The sequence below is a fragment of the Carassius carassius genome, chromosome 50 (assembly GCF_963082965.1).
Source record: "Carassius carassius chromosome 50, fCarCar2.1, whole genome shotgun sequence".
Taxonomy (NCBI): domain Eukaryota; kingdom Metazoa; phylum Chordata; class Actinopteri; order Cypriniformes; family Cyprinidae; genus Carassius; species Carassius carassius.
Genome location: NC_081804.1, coordinates 18,659,831 through 18,679,543, shown reverse-complemented (window position 1 = coordinate 18,679,543; position 19,713 = coordinate 18,659,831). Strand labels below are relative to the sequence as shown.

The following is a 19,713-nucleotide window of genomic DNA, read 5'->3' as shown; positions in this document are numbered from 1 at the left end:
GAGAGTTTGACTCCTAACCCTAAGGTTGTGGGTTTGAGTCTCGGGCCGGCAATACCAGGACTTAGGTGCCCTTGAGCAAGGCACTGAACCCCCAACTGCTCCCTGGGCGCCGCAGCATAAAGGGCTGCCCACTGCTCTGGGTGTGTGTTCACTGCTGTGTGTGTGCACTTTGGATGGGTTACATGGAAAATACAGGACACCTCAGTAACTCTGTAAATACAAGATAATTGTGTGATTTTGAGAGATGGGTGGCAACTGAAAAGCTGAATTTAGTGCTTTCCTTTTAAGAGTCCACTACTTTGGGGGATGTTGACAAAAGTCATAATAGTGTAAGAACACTGTGATGGGGAGCGTATTGTTCCTGACTGAGAGACCCAGGTGGATCTGCAAGTCTAAATCAAGTCTAAGCTCAAATGTGAAGACAGCTTTCAGCAAAAATACTGGGCTTTAAAAATTAAACATTGTCTCTCTTCTTGGTCTCTCAATCAGTTTCTTCCATTCCAACTGTTTTGCTTTCAACAAAAGTGGGTCATACAGTCCTCTGGTAGAAACAAGGGACATGTGAACTCAGAGAGCCCAGATGTTTTTGTTGTTGTTGTTGCAGTTTTTTGTTTTAATAGTTAAATTTAACATGAAAACCTAACAGAACTTATCTTATTTTTACTTTGATTTATTTAGTATTCATTCTTAGTGCCTAAATCAGTTTATTTAGTATTCCTTTTTAGTGCCTAATTCAGTTCTTTTGATACTGTAAAAAATTCATGCTTCTGAATTATATAACTGATTACAATCTGCAAGCTAGATTGAATCTGAATATCTACCAGTGAGATGAAACATTATAAAAATGGATAGTTCTAATCCAAAACCCTGTTTGGTTGCGCATTCAAAGCTGGTGTAATATGATAAACACATATCTGTGATCATGTGTTCTATATTATTGTTATTACTGTATAACCAGTCTTGTGGTGTTATTTAGGTGCAACTTCACGAAACCAGCAATGTGTGTGGAAAAGACAAAAGTATTTTGATAAACAGCAAAAAAGCAACACCTGTGGAATGGAGAAATGAAATAATCAAATGATAAAGCTTTATATTTACAGCATTTTTCGACACATGCTTTCATCAGAGCTAAATTATTGCGAATGGAGAAAACGAATATAGACAAAGACAAGATTCAAACTTGCAATCAAGAGTTACAATCCTTGTATTCTATTCAGGTCATATTTGATCCAGATGAAAAATATAATTTAATTATTTTTAAATGACTTTGGTTTCCTCTCAACATTGCAAAAATAAGACCAAAAGCAGGTTGTATAATATTTACTTATACTTTGAATTTTATTTATTTATTTATTTTTGCTGCACATTTCCAATATGACATTTAAAAGCCTTTGTATCTAAGATGAAATGTACTTTTAATTTTATGCATTTTAATTAAGATTGTTAATGTAACTAAATTTAAATCATTTTAATAATTTTAGTACTTAGGTCACCCTTTATGTTTGCCACAGTCGAGTAGTGGGCCCTGGCCTGCTTTCTTTGCTTTAAATGTCATAAGAACCAAATGTGAGAGTTGTAGCTACATTATAACAGGTTTTTCATATTGTGTTTTTTAACTTGGCACAGACATCATCTTTCAGAGTGGCAAATACACAATGGCTGTGGTCATGTGACTATTCACACAATGTAAAAAATCATCACCAACATATTTTATACCCTACCCACAAATGGGATTAAATGGGCTATAAATGTGTTGAAATACAACAAACTTCCTCAGCAGTTGTTATAGGCAGTAATTGACCTTAAAAATATACATATTAAAAAAAACCTCCATGGAGGAGGATTATGCAAATGCCCACAAAGACATTTGCATTCTTAACGATGCCTGAAATTGAGTTTGCATAGTTAAAGGACTTGTTTTCCTGTATACTGTACATATGTTTGAGCCTAAGATGACCTTCCTTACTCACCTAACTTAGATAAGCCTTGTAACTTTGAATAGAACCATACTGTATCTGAAAGCTCTTGCTCATATTGTGTTCACATCTTACCACTTCCTCCTGTGCTGTCACAGCCACGGTATTCCTTGAGTTCTGGAAGAGGAGAAGGGCGGAGCTAACCTACGACTGGGATTTGATTGACTGGGAGGAAGAGGAGGTGAGCCTGCCTTCCTGTTTGTTGCTTTATGTTCCATTTAAAAATATCATAAATTTCTTGAAACCTGTTAAAATGACCATTAAGTTCATGAACAACTGTAACTGGTGTGTGGCCAATCTATGTGCTGTCTGTTGTATTTCCTATAGTGTAAACCCTGTGTCATGGTGTGTTCTGTGAGTGTGCCTCCTACCGTATCATGTTGTATTGTGCATGCCTTGCTCCTAATGTGAATATGACTCAAGTGTGTTCACACTGACAGCGAATTAGCTTTGACAAAGCGTCTGTTGTTGCGTGCCATTCTTTGATTTTAGTAAAATGTCAGCAAGACGTAAGACATTAATTTTGCAGCAAACCAGGCTCATTGGAAAATCTTTATATATATATATATATATATATATATAAAATGTTATTACATTCCTTCTTGAAATATTTGCGAGACATTCAAAACATTCAAAGTGAAATGTCCAGTTAGTGGCACTTAAAACGCTTTCAGTTTTATCCAAAAGATGAATGTAATTCTGCTATCATTTTATTACATTAGTTGTTGCAAGTGTTGCTAAAATGTTAACCCTCAATTGTATTAGTGTTCCTGTAGCTCAAGTGGTAGAGCGCTGCGCTATGAAGCGCAAGGTTGGGGGTTTGAATCCCAGGAACACATGATACCTAAAAATTAACCTGAATGTACTGTAAGTTGCTTTGGATAAAAGCGTCTGCTAAATGCATACATTTAATTTAATTTTGTATTTGATAAAAAAAGAACCACTTACGTTAAACGTTACATATATGGTTTTATTAATCAATAATCTGTCCCTGTAGTCATAATTTGAATGAAAAGGAATAAAAGCTGTTGGTGTTTTACTGCCACTAGTGTTCGTTTCAGTTGAAAACTGGTGTGAATTCTATGTAACTGTCCATTTTTGCTGTTTTGCAAAAATTCTAGGTATAGGCAGGTATTTCCAATGAGCCAATGTTTTTTCTGTGAGCAAAAAATAATTGTTCTATGCCTACATGTGGTGAATCGTCATTCTAAGTGCGTTGATTTAATAATTCGTTAATTTTATTCATATGATGTATTATTTGTTGTCAAAACAGAATCTCATTTGTAAGCATATTTTCTAGCTAAGGCCAGTTGCACATCACACCAGTAACATTTTGGTTATAGACATCCAGTTGTAGTAATGTACACTCATACACATTCCCTTGACAATTTCCCGTGATGAAGTCTCAGTGTGAACAGCACTTGTGAACCGCATAACATCAGCATGTACAGAGTGATGGTGAATTGATGTTCTGTGCATATTTTGTGTGAAATGCGTTTGAGGGAACACCTCAAAATAACCCAGAGATCAAAGCGATCAGATGTGGCTCATACTTGCTGTACGTCTGGAGTTTGCATTCGTTGCCCTGTAGATTTCTGCTGTATAACAGTGGTTCTCAAACTGTGGTTCATGACCTAACAGTGCTACACAAACACACAAAGTGCTACACAAAGTGATGCAGGCTCGGTGTATTTTTGTTGAACAAAACCTGTAAACAAGTTAGGATTTAAACACTTTCAGTTCCATTGAGCTTGAAGTCAGTGGTTTTACTGAATGGGATTTTGGTTATTGCCTGAAATAAGGTTTGTGTTCTTTATTGAGGGAACCAGGGTGATGCTATCTTACAGGTTGCCCTACAAAAATACATCATCATTATAAGTGCTTAGTGTACACGTTAACACAGTACAGCTAAACGTTTGTTGTTAGAAAAACTTTATTTAAAGTTTTAATTGGTAATTTGTTCCTGAAGAAGTAAAAAGCTTCTTCTTGTTTTTTTTTTGTTTGTTTTATTTTTGTTTTTTTGGTCTGTTACTTACATAAACCTATCAAATTATTTTCATAAGGCTTGGAATGTAGCACACTACTTACATTAACTATATTTATGTGACATTTATTGTGCTTTTTCTATTTTAGAGCTTAGCAGAGCCAGGTCACTATATGCTATCATTGTATGGAAAAGCAGAGCTCGAACAGTCTTGAAAATATCTTATTTTGTGCTCTGAGAAAGAAAGGATGATATTGGGGTTTTGAAAGACAATAGGCAGAGTAAATAATGACATAATTTAAATTTTTAAGTGAACTAGTCTTATTATATTTTTGTGTTTCTATTATGTAGCCTACATTCTTACCTTGACAGTGCAGGACAGTATGGTGGTGATTAGGTGATACTTGGATGGTGTGACTTGATCAGATGTGATAACTTGCCTGAAAAGTTTGAGAACTGCTGCTGTATACAATCTCTTCCTTATTTAACTGTCATATTGTGGAATGTATTAATAAATAGATCTCATGCTGAGGCACTGAAGTTTCTTATGTTAACTCATTCAGCATATGTAAACAGCCTCTGGATTGACATCATCATGTCCAACCGAAACAGATGATGATGTTGAACATCTGTGTGTGATGAGAATCATTCAGGAGATCTGTAAAAAGATCTTCAGCCACTTGTTTCATGAGTAACATGATGTTGTTGTTTTTGTTTTTAAAAAAAGGAGGAACTACGGCCCCAGTTTGAAGCCAAATACTCCCGGAAGGAGAGAGCAAACCCCATCTCAGGGAAACCAGAGCCCTTCCAGCCCTTCACAGACAAACTCAGCCGACTCATGGTGTCTGTTTCGGGAATCTTTTTCATGGTAAGATTCAATATATCCCTGAAGCTACAACAAGCAGATCAGATTTATCACCACCCCGTCATGAAAATTGGGACGGGAATTCTATGGAATTTAATTCTGGTTTCATTTCAAATTAGATATTTTTTTTGTTTCTTGACATTTTCACAAACACTGGTTTATTTCAACAAGTCATTGTAGAAATAACTAATTAACATTAATGTTAGAGTAATGCTTAGTTTTTGTTTAGTTGCTTGTTATTGCATGTTATTTCTTTAGTTAATGCATGTAATGTGTAACAAGGGTACTGTAAAACTAAGAATTACCCAATTATTTTAGTAATTTTGCAAATGAAGGAATTGAGAATATTTAGAAAACAGTACTTATTGAATGTAATGCTCTCAGTAGCCTGTTATGAAATAATGAATATCACTCAATACTCATTTGTGTAATTACACTGTAATTACACAAAAGCCAAATCATGCACACCACATCTGTGTACATACCATGAAAAGGTAGGATTGTAGTTTTTTGTTCACAGCTGACAGAAAGGTGCTTTTAAGATGCATTTGTACATGGTATGATTTATATTTTATGCCAGTGTTTCATCCACACATGCAAAAGAATGCAAGCGTCTGAATGAAAATCATCCATCAGTTCCAGTATTCCATTATTTTCAACTCGGAACCCTATTTGTAGCCCGAAATTATGTTTTAAATTAAAATCATTATAATTTTTTTTTTTTTTATTAGATTTCTTGTTGATTAAAATTAGCTCACACAGTCGCACTACCATAAATAGCTGTCTTCCTCTGGTGGCCCTGAACTAAAAGTCAAAGCATATCAAAACTATATCTAAGTTTGTAAAGGGAAACTTCTGCAAGATTCCAATATATATCCATCCATCTCAAATAATCCATCCTGTTCACCTCTCATCATCTTTTTTTTTCAGATCTCTCTGGTCCTGACAGCCGTGTTTGCCGTGGTGGTGTTCCGGCTCATTGCTATGGAGAAGTTTGCTTCCTTTCAGTGGGAGTTTGTGAAGAAGAACTGGCAATTCGCCACCTCAGGCACTGGAGTCTGCATCAACTTCATGATCATCATGTCTCTGAATGTGGTTAGTGTCTTTCCTCTAGTCCCGAAGGCCTCTTCACACCAGAGAGAGACACAATAAAGAAACAAACTTTTCAAAAAGATACACAAAACTTTTTTACACTGAGGTTTCACACAAAAAGAGAAATACGTTTTTGGAGGGCTTTGCCACAAGAACTTAAATGAAAGCAAAATGCACTTTGAAGCAATAAAAACATAAGTACAAAGTAAAATAAATAGTTTAATGCAAAATTAAACTCATTGATAAAATGTAAACTGATATTTTCTCTCTCTCTTGGTATGGTTCAATTAGTAATATTTGATGATACTGTCAGTAATAATAATAAAAATAATATAGATTTTAAATAAAATACATTCCAATTTTTTTCAGCATAGTTATATGCGGTTAATCCAAGTGTTTCCATGGCTATGCAAAAAAATTCAGTGACATTTGCATTTATTTATTTTTTATTTTATTATTTTTACATTTTTCTTATTTCATAGCATCTCAGATGTTATTCTGAAATGCCAGAGCCTCATAATGAAATCATCAAAATGATTGAATACTATTGCATACTGACGCTCCCAGGCATAAAATGTAAGGTGGTTGCTGGCAAATATATATTTTATTACACTGTTTTGTTTGCATCCTTAAAACAGCAAGTCATTTATTCAACTCAATGAAAGAGTGACTTCCCTTAATAACATTGCAACTTAATTGGAAATATAGTGAGTTAAATTAACTTTCAAAAGTTTGGGGTTTTTACTCTTTAAAGATGATGCTTTCTGCTCAAAAATGTTATTACAATTGAACAGTTTTCTATTGTAATATATTGTTATTTCTGTGATGTGCACCTGTATTTTCAGCAACATTACTCCAGTCTTCAGAAATGATTCTAATATGATGATTTACTGCTCAAGAAACATTTATGATTATTATCAATGTTGAAAACAGTTGTGCTGATCAATATTTCTATGTAACCTGTGATACATTTTTTAGGATGCTTTGATAAAAGTTCAAAGTTCAAAACCGCAGCTTGTTTTAAAATATAAATGATTTATAACACTGTACATTTATTTACATTACACATTATAAATTATACACTATGCATTTACATTATGCATACTTATTGAATAAAGCTATTAATTTCTTAATAAATAAATAAATGTACTGATGTCCTGTTGATTAGTATAAACCATGTATTAAAATAATTATTAATGGCATAAGATGTAAATCTCTTGCAAAATGTTATTAATTTCATATTTTCAGCCTAGTCTAAAAAATAGTTCTGAGTCAATTTCCTTTTACCCCCCAGGTCTATGAGAAAGTGGCCTACCTACTTACAAACCTGGGTAAGTATTGATTTAGTCAAAGTTACTATTGATTGAGAGTGCAACTCTCCTCACGCCTGTACCATGCAGTGCTTTGCTCCCTAATGATTTTAACATGTTCACTTGTGATCTAGAGCACCCACGGACAGAGTCAGAATGGGAAAACAGCTTTGCCCTCAAGATGTTCCTCTTCCAGTTCGTCAATCTCAACAGCTCGACCTTCTACATAGCTTTCTTTTTAGGAAGGTAAGCAACTTTTGACCTAGTTGATGAATTATTCAGTTCTTGGTTTGCTGTTGCTGCTTTCATTTGCCTAGATTATACCACTTAAGATCTGTTTGGCATCAACTCATACAGGAAATATACAGCGCTAACACAAATGCCTCTCCAGAATAGCCCGGCTAATTGAATTTCAAAGCTAATTTGACGTGTGTGTGTTGTGATTGTGTGTATTCTGCAGGTTTGCTGGCAGGCCGGGTGACTATAATAAGCTGTTCAACCGGTGGAGGATGGAGGAGGTGGGTGATATGAGGCCGTAATGAGTCCTCTCACACTTTTATTATTGCCCTTCGGCACGATCAAATATCTGCCTCAGTTACGCAACTGCCATGAGATTTCAATAAAAATTGTCATTATTCTGTGCAGACACAATTGCCTCATTATTGCAACTGTGGTTGCTCATAACATTAGTGTACTGTTTTAAATCATGTAATATAATAAAAAACCACCCTTGTGAAAAAAGAAGTGTGGTAAATTGTATTGAATTATAAAACTTGGAAATCTTAACTTAAGAACTGATCTTGCAGACAGTTTCATTTTAATTGCACCTACAGAGAGAGTACACTTTCATGACTTCATTTAACAGTTTTAAAAAGTCCAATTGTCAAATGAAAAGTTTTACTTAAGAGTACAGTTTAAAAAACTGTTTAATATTTGTTTTTGAGCTTATGAAAGTACTTTTTTTTTACGTGTTGACTACCTAACCCTAACATACTAAAGCATGTGCACAGCATTTAATTTCAAATTTATCTGAGTATTCAGTATTACATTTAAAAGTTAATGGCCCATATTTTGGTCAAAAGCGCATGACGCAAGTGCACTTAGGGCATGTCTGAATCCACTTTTGCTAGTTTAATGACGGGAAAGGGATGCAGATGTACCTATTATTTAAATGAGTCATGGGTGTGTTTGGAGCAAAACCAATCAGAGTCTAACCTCCCATTCCCTTTAAAGGCCAGTTGCGCTCACGCCAGGTTTCAGTTCGTCAAAGGCACGGTCTATTTCAGTTGCCTCAAAATAGCAACGTGTCAATGCGCCTGAACACACCTTATTTTCAGAGCAGCACGCCCATGGACGCACAAATGGGCACAAATGCATTTGCTATTTAAACAATGTGGTGCAGGACGTGACAATAACTAGCAAAAAACACTTGTGTCGCGCGAGCCTGGCATTGCATTGCATTGAGTGTATGATGGGGCCTGTATTTTAAATGTACTAAATTGCAACTTCACCATTATATAGAGGTGCATTTAAGTCTTATTTTAGAGTGTCATAAAAAAGCCCCACTAAAATTATACAAAATGCATTGACATACATTTAGACTATATTAAACTGCATACAGTACTACCATTTAATTTAATTGCTATTAACACGCAGTGTCATAAAAATGTAATATTCATTTTGCACTTATGTAAGTTCATCTTTTACATTTTCAAAGTGTACTTCTATTTCACAAGGGCAACCAAAATATTTATGCTTTTCTCTCTCTCTCTCTCTTAGTGTCATCCCAGTGGTTGTCTGATCGACCTGTGCCTACAGATGGGAGTGATTATGGTGTTGAAACAGATCTGGAATAACTTCATGGAGCTTGGCTACCCGTGAGTATCAGCAGACACACTGTGGTATCAGAGGGGCAGACCTGGGGAGGCCATGAAACACGATGACTGGCCCTCCTGCAGTATCTTAAAACAATCCAGACATTTCTAAATGATTGAAAAATCTTTTCACTGTTTTGGGGTCATTAGTTTGAAGCTCTCTAACATCTCATCCACAGTGGCTTATTCTGTAGATTCTAAAAACATTTTTTATGTTTCTGTAATGGTTAATTCACCAGTATGTGTAAGCTCTTTAGCCACATTACTGTTTCTATTGCAAAAACGGCAGCAGCGTGACAATGCGGTGAGCATCTTTGGGTAAAACACAGAACTCATCAGTGTCACTGTTAACCCTATCGTCCAATCACAGTGGAGGAGGGGCGGGACAAATTTCACCAACCATCGCATTCCACTTACAACAACAGAGAGAAAATAAATACTGCTGGACTCCGAGTATCCATGTCTGTATGACATCTCTGAACTACAACAATGTTAATGTGAAAAAATAACGGGGCATTCTCAGCTGCTAACCAAGACTTTCAAGCTATCCTGAGATGTCAAAGATGACAAGCAGACAAGGAGAAAACAGTTCATTTTAAGAGCCCTTCAAAAAATTGGGACTGGTATAATGTCTGCAATAATGACTGTTCTCTCCCACAAATTAGATAGACACCAGCAAATTAAAACAAATCACAACTGCAAATACATAATTCATGAATGGTCTGTTGGAGGCTAAGGCTATAAAACACCTGGCTATCAACCTAAATGTTGTATTGCCAATTTAACCAATGAAATTCTATTCAGCCTCTCGCCTATCATGTTCTAATCACACAAGTATCGTATATTGTGTATATACACAATACAGCTGGCATATTTCACATAGATTTGGGAAGATACTTATTGTGTCAAACTGCTCGTAATTGGAGTCTTACTTGGCCAATCAACTCTTGATACACTCTTTTTCCTCCAGGATGGGGTAAATTGCATTTAGTTTGATTGTATTGGTTCTTTCTTAATACCTAAACCTAAGCTGCAGTCATACAGATTTCTTCATGTCTCTTTGTCAATCCTTGATCTTTCTTTGTAGTACATTTTAATGTTGTTAAATATCTACATTATTCCATCAGATCTGACTTTGTTATTGAGTGTATGAACACAGAGGTCTGTGTCACTCAATTATTAGCCATTTGATATGTTTGCTGCACTGGACATACAAAGAGAGAGTTTGTCCTCAGTTCCTGTCCACTGCGTTCACGTCTGGCTGATTTTGCCAACACTGCAGTGCAGAGAGAAATGAATGCCTCATCAGAAAGTTCCTCGACAACAGAGTGTACTTAACAGACGGTCAGTAAACATGTTGAGGGACATTAGTTTAGATTATCATTATTGTTCTCTCTTCCACTCTCTTCCATTTTCCAAAAAAATAATAACTTATTATGAACTTACACTTATTTCACCAGTCTTTTTCATGGAACACAGAAGACTTGTAAAAAGTAAGGTTTATGTATATATATATTTGCTGTTTATTGAGGTGGGATACAGGTAAGGTTAGGGGCAGGTTTGGTGCTATGGTTAGGTTTGAGATATAGAGTCAACATGTAACTACAGAAATTAATAACAGTTGTAATTTCAGGATCGTATTTTCAAATATAATTACAATGTAAAAGCATTTATGTACACAATAAGTGCATTGTATCAAATGATTAATTTAAATGTAAGTACATAGCAGCAGCAGTTAAGGACACTTAATATGAAGTGGGTCCAAAAGTGTTAAATCATTGCTTTTTTAATAATCTTTTGTTGTGCTTTAAAAGAATAGTGTTGACTAACATAGTAAAGCAAATGTACTGCTCTGTTGCTTGATTATTTAGATACATACATAAACATCAATCTATATAACTTATCAAATTAAACATTTTTACATTTTTTTCTGTTCCAGGCTGCTGCAGAACTGGTGGTCCCGGCGTAAGATGAAACGAGCAGGAGAGCAGAATAACAGTAAAGAACAGCTGCCGCAGTGGGATAGAGACTGGAACCTGCAGCCCATGAACGCACATGGCCTGGTGGACGAGTATCTAGAGATGGGTGAGTTCTGCTCGACAACACTTATTGTGAGATCTGGTGAAGTGTGTCATTTTCTGTCATGGTGAACAAGCAGCAAATTACATAGTTTAAGTTAAACAACCGCTATCTTCGAAATAACACATCTGATTTAATGTAACTGAAGGTTGCTGATAGCTGCTTTGTTAAAACCACAGTAACACAAAAACATGTAACAGTAAGTATGTTTAACAGGGCAGCATGTTTGCAATCCATTGGGCAAACATTTGTGCCAATGCTGCTGCCTTAAATAAGCAATTGTTAGACCCCCTTGATTATACTGAAAATATTCTAGTTTGTCTCATTATTTGCTTGTAATCTTGATTGCCTGCAAATTTCATATGCTTTCTGTACAGTTCTGCAGTTTGGTTTCACTACAATCTTTGTGGCGGCGTTTCCTCTGGCTCCTCTTCTTGCTCTGCTCAACAACATCATTGAGATTCGATTAGACGCCTACAAGTTTGTCACGCAGTGGAGAAGACCGATGCCTGCCCGAGCCACTGACATTGGTTGGTCCTTTTCCCCATTAGCCTGGTGTTAGTTTATTCCTATCTAAATAAAAGAAACACAACAGTCAGTTGTTAAAATTACATTTAGCTTGTTGTAAATATTGAATGTTAGCATGTATATACAGAATATTTAAATGCTTAATGTTCTTTAATGTAGCAGATTATTTTATAGATTTATGCATAATCTGTCCTGGTAAATGTCAGTATATTTTGGTTTGATAGATTTTTTTTTATCATTAGGAATCTGGCATGGTATCCTGGAGGGAATTGGAGTTGTGGCTGTCATAACAAATGCCTTTGTCATTGCCATCACTTCAGATTACATCCCTCGCTTTGTCTATGCTTTTAAATATGGGCCCTGTGTGGACAAGGGTTACCGGCACGAGAAGTAAGAAAGCAGCAATTACAAGCAGCAATTACTAGGTCAAACACACCAGTGGTGTGTGCATTGTAAAGCTGAGAAGATTTATTTGGTTAGCCGCTCTGGTGGTGATGGGTGGTTGCCAAAATTCAGCTTCACCATCATCCATGTCAGTGCATTTCTGTGAAATTATTTTGAAAATCATAAATTCAGTTAATCAACTTGAACAAATTGTACTCAGTGTATTTAGACATACAAATTCATGTAACTTGATTACAAAAGATAATTGGTTGCATTCAAAATCCCAAATTCAGCTTTACTAATTCTGTGTATTTGCATTTTATGTGTCTTTACAAAGATGTCTAAGAGGATACTTGAACAACAGCTTGTCTGTTTTTGATATGGGCGAATTAAAAAATGGGAGTTTTCATACTCGATACTGCAGGTACTACAACATTCATATTGTTTTATGCCATTAAGTTGTTGTTGTTTTTTTGTTTTGTTTTTCTCTCTATGTAAATATTTGAGTAAAATTTGTCTTATATCCCTGTACAGGTATCGGGATTACAGAGCGCCTCCATGGAGTCCTGAACCCTATGAGTTCACCCTGCAGTTCTGGCATGTTTTGGCTGCCAGATTAGCATTTATCATAGTCTTTGAGGTCAGTGCTTCACGTTTTTATAAACTTATTTGAGTAAAAACCGTTAACAATCTCAGCCTACATTTCATGGGAGCCACTGTAAACACAAAACTGGCATAAGCTCTGAATGGGTTTCATGTCAGACATATCCAAGTAAGGTCTTACTGCATGGAGGTAAATCAGTAGCTAAACTCGAGTGGTTGAAAATCTGAATGTGAGCACTTGTCATATTAATATTCGTATTTGTAAGTTGAAATTTACACTCAACTCTGATGTGAAAAGCTGAGTCTTTCAATTTGCACACACATACAATGATCAAAACACCTGTATTTTGAATTGGAATTTGAATTGAAAATTATTGGAATTCAAACAAAGAAAATGACATGCACAAATGTTTACAACATATTTACTTTTGCACTTCAGTTTCGCTGCACAACATCAAATTGGCACTTTCAGATCAACTCTCAGATCTGTCAGTACAAGCTCAAATCCTAGACTTTTGCTACTCCTTTTGCGGTATTCCTGTTGCAAAACTCACTTGTGCACTTGTGAGATGCAGATGTGAGACAGCAGAGCCGGGGCGGGGCTTTGGTCTGAATTGGTCGATGCCTGACCAATGAACAACGCCAGCCATAGCAACTTGCCAAGAAAGACATTTGTGTTTTATGCATATGTATGCAAACACTTTCACTGAATATCCTTAGCTTTTATAGGATTTTAAGACACTAGATTAATCATTCAGGTATTACCTGGTAGACAAATAATGCAACATCTTTCCGATGTATATTCCACTGCATATCACTGTACCAGAGTTGCAACATAACTCTGTTGTTTTTATTATTTTAATGTTTTTTAAAAATAATCTAAAATTCTTAATTTGGTTAAATTCCTTATTTGCTTGTGAGTAATGAACCTTTTTAAATGCAACATTGAATATATATAAAAGTTGAGTGGTTGATAATGTCTAAACTGCTTATTTTTTAGGTTTTGCTTTTTAATGTAAATTTAGACATTATCAAACACTCGATTTTTATAAGTTTTTTTTAATGTTGCATTTAAAAAGGTTAATTACTGACAAGCAAATTATGAATTTAACCCAATGAAGAAGTTTAAATTATTTTAACAAAACATGCAAAAATAAAAACAACAGCATCAAGTTGCAACTCTATTACAGCAATATGCAGTGGGATATACATGAAAAATGTTGCATTATTTGTCTACCAACTGATACCTTAAAATCTTAACTTAAAATCCTGTAAAAGCTAAGGATATTCAGTGAAAATAGTTTGCAGTGTTTTTACAAATAACTGATACATATGCATACAACACAAATGTCTTTCATGACAAGTCGCTATGGCTGCCGTTGTTCATTGGTCGGGCATCGACCAATAAAATGTCTTCATTCGCACCAAAGCCCCGCCCCCAGCTCTGCTCAATCACATCTGCATATACAAGTCCACAAGTGAGTTTTGCAACAGGAATACCGCAAAAGGAGTAGCAAAAATCAGAGCACTAGGTTTTGAACTTGTACTGACAGATCTGAGAGGTTGTAAGTACCGACTTGACGTTGTGGAGCGATATTGAGGTAAAGCGCAAAAGTAAATATGTCGTAAACATTTGTGTATGTGTGAATGTCATGTTACACATTTGTGACTATTAATCTACAACTTCAAATTCAAAACACAGGCGTTTGGATCATTGTCTGTGCAGCAAATTGAAAGATTCAGCTTTTCACATCAGAGCTGTGAGTGTAAATTTCAACTTACAAATACGAATATTAATATGACAAGTTATCACATTCAGATTTTCAACCTCTCGAGTTTAGCTACTGATTTACCCCCTTAGTTTAGCTCCAACCCTAATTAAACACTCCTGAACGGTCTAATCAATATCTAACTAGGCATGCTAGAAACCTCAAGGCAGGTGTGTTGAGGCAAGTTGGAGCTAAACTCTGCAGGACACCGACCCTTTAGGGCAGAGTTTAGACACCCCTGTTCAAGTGTAATGGAGGCCAGCTGGTACAAGATGGGAATGCAGATAAACCTCACTTCCCTGGCCTCAGGAGGTGCACTACTGCTGACATTAGAGGCTTCAGTCTTTAAACCTGTTGCAAGTGCAAGTGTTCAGTCTTTAAACCACCACCATTGTGCAGCATCCACCTGGATGATGCGATGGCAGCCATATTGCCACCACACACCAGCTTATTGGTGGAGAGGAGACAAAGGGATGAAGACAATCAGTGTATTGGGATGGTTAGGAGGCCAATAGGCAAATTTGGCCAGGATGCCGAGGATACACCCCTACTCTTTTTCGAAGGACATACATTTTAATGACAACAGAGAGTCAGGACCTCGGTTTAACATCTCATCTGAAAGACGGGTGCTTTTTGTCATTATAGTGTCCTCATCACTACACTGGGGCCTTAAGGACCCACGCAGGCCACAGGGTGAGCACCCCCTGCTGGTCTCACTAAAACCTCTTCCAGCAGAAACCTAGTTTTCTCAGGAGGTCTCCCATCCAGGTTCTGACCAGGCTCAACCCTGCTTAGCTTCAGTGGGCAACCAGTCTTGGCCTGCAGGGTGATATGGCTGCTAGCTATAGTGTATAGTGTATGCTATAGTGTACGCACTGCACGCACGGTGCAGTGCGTCCAAAGTCCCAGACAGTAAAAATTCCCATTGCCGCTTACAGTGTAGACATCCTTTAGTTGTTGTGGAGCTGTGCAGCACAACATGACAGCTGTCACATCCGGTGTAGACACGGTGTTAGAGTCCTGTTAATGTGCCTGACTTCCATCACTGCTTCAAACCACACATGGAGTGACCTGGAAAGAACAGATTACAGTGGTGCCATGACCCGGATGGGAGTGAGATTAAGTGGGGTGAGTGTAACGGAGGCCAGCTGGTATATGATCATTGTGTAGGTAATGAACTTAACTGTCCTGGCCTCAAGAAGTGCATTAGGCACTGATACAAGAGACGTTTAGCGTAATTGTTAACACCTCCATGCCAGCTATCATCTGTACAAGCCTTGCTTGCACTGGGCTGAGAGGAACCGGTCACACTAGCCGAATAACAGGAGCCAGACTTTTGACTCTTGGCAAAAAGACTTATTCTGGCCAAGAACCACCAGAATATGTTCATGTTGGAAAAATAGTTAAATGAGTAGTATGTCCAAATAGGTAGTATTCTTAAAACAGTATGCACAAAATACCCAAATTACCTCCTACATCTACATCTCCTAGTATGTAGTACTACTGAGATTCTGAAGTGCTCATTGTCATGGCACCATGATGGCACTGGTCTTCCTTCACACAAGGCTAATCTAGCTACTTTTCAATACTGCAATTCAATCTAAGATTATTTAATGTTTATGATTTTCCCATTGTTTGATTGTCTGTTATATTCTCCATAGCACCTGGTGTTTGGCATTAAGACCTTCATAGCCCACATGATTCCAGACATGCCCAAAGACCTGTGTGATCGCATGCGCAGGGAGAAATACCTGATGCAGGAGATGATGTATGAGGCAGAACTGGAGCACTTGCAGAAAGAGCGGAAAAAGAACGGCAAACGTTATCACCATGAGTGGCCTTAGCCATGCCTGTCCATAATTACACACACAGTAATGCCCACTGGAGAACTGCACGAACCACCCACAAAAGCACATAAAGACTTGAGAATGGCAAACAAGCGTCTTTGCAACATGCACAACTGCAGCACACATGTGAACACAGACATTCATGTACAACCGTTCTGCTACCTTGGATGGCTAGCTTTGACTCCATGCATCCATGGGCTGCCCACTTTTCATTGCTGTGACAAACCAGGGAGTGGATTCAGTGTTTGAGGTCAAATCTTAACTATGGTTGGGCCTTTAGAGCCAGGAGTTGGCAGCTGTACTCTGCACCAAAGAGGATCTTCCTCAGTCCCTACCTGAGCCCTCTGATTATCCTATACTTTCATCCTGCTGAGTGCATTTACACACTTGAGCAGTAGTTCTCAAACTGTAGTGATTGGCTACTTAAACTGTTGGTTAATTTAGCTTCATTAGCTAAAAGTATTTATGAAAGCAGTCTGGCAAAGTTTGAGAACCACTGCAATACAGAAAGCTCTGATAGGGCATTTTGTCTATATAAATGTGTCTTGAGCGTATGGAATGATTGGGATTAGTTTGAAATCAAGTGCAAATGAAACAGGATTTCCAAAAGCGCAACTGGACCCACCTGCCTTCTCAATAGTCAACAAACGTACATTGCAGCGCAAGAAGGATATTCACTTTTGCAAACCATCGTTCATGTGAAGCATCATCAACATTGAGATCAATGGATTACAGTGTTTTCTAACACACAGTAAACTCCAGTGTGTGGGTGGGTATTATCATTCACAACATTCATTGAACACGAATCCCTCCCAGCATGGCCTGCAGTGGCACTGCACTTTCACCTGTGTTCTGTCGCAGTTCTGAATGGAGCACTTTTGCGGTTGGATTGTTTACCATGCAGACGAAGGGCTTTTGAAGTTCCTGTTTTCTGCTTACCTACTTGTCTGCATCTCTGTGCGTGGCAGCTATCATCCCGCTGTGAAGCAGTTCTCTACCTGGAGACCAGGCAACATGACGACGTTTACGTATGAACATATTTAACGATATGCCCTCTCTCATTGCTTGCCAGCATCTCACATTGTGATTCTTGTTACAAAAGTGGTTTCTGGTAAAGTTTACCAAATAAAAATCAGTTTGTTTATGCAACTGAACAGTTTTTATGTACTGCATTGCCTTGACAAGATATGCAGATCTGTCTTTCAGTACGATAACTCATTTTGTCAAAACAAAATAAATAAAACAATTAGCCAAAATTGGCAAAATGGTGATGTAAATAACATGCATGATATTCTTTGATTGCATGTTGTTTCTTTGTTTTTCATTATTTTATAATAAGACTATGTCCTTTTGTCCACATGCCTGGTTTTTGTAGCGTGTGTGAACATAATTGATGTGTGAGTGTCATGTATTGTATGTGCTTATGGTCCCATCATTCCATGCACAAGTCAAGTCAAGTCTTTATTTTGCCAAAACGACCCACATCACCTGGAATTCATTTTGGTGAATTGGCTCACACAAGACAGTACAACATAACATATTATACAATAAAAACATGAAATCTAAACAGAAAACAAATACTTAAATTACTGATAATAATTACTAATAAAGCTAATCAGACAAATTGCTAGTGCATTTAGTAACCCTAAGAAGAAGGAGGGCATAGCTGTGTCTGTAAAAGGAAAGTAGATAGAGATTGTTGTTGTGAGTTGAGAGCCCTCACAGCCTGCGGGTAAGTGCTATTAGAAAAACGGGTGGTTCTGCATCTTGTGCTTCCTAACCTTCTGCCTGATGGTAGAGGGATGAAAAGGGAATAAGCAGGGTGTGATGAATCCTTGAGTATTTTCAGACCAGTTTTGAGTAGACGGATGTTATAGATGTCACAGATCTTAGGGAGGTCCAACCCAATTATTCTTGACGCAGTGCTAACTACCCTGTTCAATGCAGACTTATCCTCCGCCGAGCAGCTACCCCACCATACAGTGATGGAGAAAGTGAGAATGCTCTCTATCACAGTCCTGTAAAAGTGGAGCATTCCAGCCTTGGACACTTTAAATTTTCTAAGTTGTCTCAAAAAGAAAAGTTGCTGCTGAGCTTTTTTAACAATCTGGCTGACATTAAGGTTGCATTTAAGACTGGAGGATATGGTGGTCGCAAGGAACCTGAAACTTTCCATCCACTCTACAGTTTTGTCCTTGATGGCAAGGGGTTGGAGCTACTTAATATTTTTGCTCCTAAAATCAACAACCATCTGCTTGGTTTTGGAGATGTTAAGGGACAAGTTGTTAATTGTGCACCACTCAGCCAGTAAGGATACTTCTGTTCTGTAGGCCGATTCATCATCGTTAGTAATGAGGCCTACCACAGTGGTATCGTCTGCAAATGTAAAAATTTTGACTGAGTCATGATGAGAAAAACAGTCATTGGTATAAAAAGACTATAAAAGGGGAGAGAATATTATGGGTACAGAGAGAGACTGCATCTTCAACAGACCTGTTCTCCCTATATGCAAATTGGTGAGGATCAAATGACGTATCTGAGAGGTAATTAGCCACTAATCGCTCTAAAACTTTCATGATAACAGAGGTTAGGGCCACTGGTCTGTAGTCATTCAAACAACTGACATTCGACTTCTTGGACACAGGAATAATTACAGCAGATTTAAAACATGCTGGGACTTTACATACTCTAAGGGACCAATTAATAATGTCAGTGAAGACATACGGCAACTCATTGGCACACCATTTAATAGTGGCAGCAGAGACCTTGTCGGGGCCTGATGCCTTCCTACAATTCTGTTTCCTCAACAGAGATCTGACCTCTGTTTCTTCCATCAGAAAAGAAAATAAGTCATCATCAGAAACTGTGTGATTGTTTTTATAATTAGTAATCTGTTGAAGGCTTTGCCAAACACCCGTTATCATGGACACCAAGCTTAGCTTCAAGCTTGGCCCTATAGTCAGCTTTAGCCTTTCTAACAGCTCTTTCAAATGCATATTTAGCCAGAGAATACTGACAGATATCTCCACTCTGAAAAGCACTGTTTCTCTCCAGATACAACATTCTAATATCCTTACTAAACCATGGCTTTTAATTGCTATAAACAGTCACAGTTTTAGAGGGAAAACATACATTTTCAGCAAAGTGAATAAATGAAGTAACAGCATCACAGTATTCGTCCAGGGTAGTAAACTCATCCCTGAAGACAGACCAGTCAGTAGTATGAAGGCATTCTTTTAATTCGTTTTGTGCTTGTATTGACCATTGTTTAATCACTTTTTTTGTCGGCTTGATACTGGCTATCTTTGGAACAAAATATTAGCATCTCTGCATGCATAGAATACCAGGATGGCCTACTACATTTGCAGAAATGTTCAACATACAACCAGAGTGAGCTGTGTG

The 19,713-nt window shown here is 37.3% G+C and overlaps 1 protein-coding gene across 4 annotated transcripts in view; it reads left to right on the top strand.

Annotated features, from left to right (window-relative positions):
- LOC132133738 (anoctamin-3-like) overlaps positions 1-16,529 on the top strand; it is a 78,939-nt gene extending 62,410 nt beyond the window's left edge. For 3 of the 4 annotated variants that reach the window (XM_059546667.1, XM_059546668.1, XM_059546669.1), the window contains 14 exons: positions 2,075-2,157; positions 2,304-2,330; positions 4,688-4,828; positions 5,756-5,920; positions 7,212-7,248; positions 7,362-7,473; positions 7,688-7,745; positions 9,007-9,104; positions 11,041-11,186; positions 11,558-11,710; positions 11,951-12,098; positions 12,430-12,516; positions 12,627-12,732; positions 16,126-16,529. In XM_059546667.1, coding sequence (XP_059402650.1) covers positions 2,075-2,157; positions 2,304-2,330; positions 4,688-4,828; positions 5,756-5,920; positions 7,212-7,248; positions 7,362-7,473; positions 7,688-7,745; positions 9,007-9,104; positions 11,041-11,186; positions 11,558-11,710; positions 11,951-12,098; positions 12,430-12,516; positions 12,627-12,732; positions 16,126-16,308 — 1,544 coding nt within the window. In that variant the 3' untranslated portion in view covers positions 16,309-16,529. The remainder of the gene's footprint in view (positions 1-2,074; positions 2,158-2,303; positions 2,331-4,687; positions 4,829-5,755; positions 5,921-7,211; positions 7,249-7,361; positions 7,474-7,687; positions 7,746-9,006; positions 9,105-11,040; positions 11,187-11,557; positions 11,711-11,950; positions 12,099-12,429; positions 12,517-12,626; positions 12,733-16,125) is intronic. The other variant, XM_059546671.1, reaches the window with a different exon arrangement.
- Positions 16,530-19,713: the final 3,184 nt, after the last annotated feature.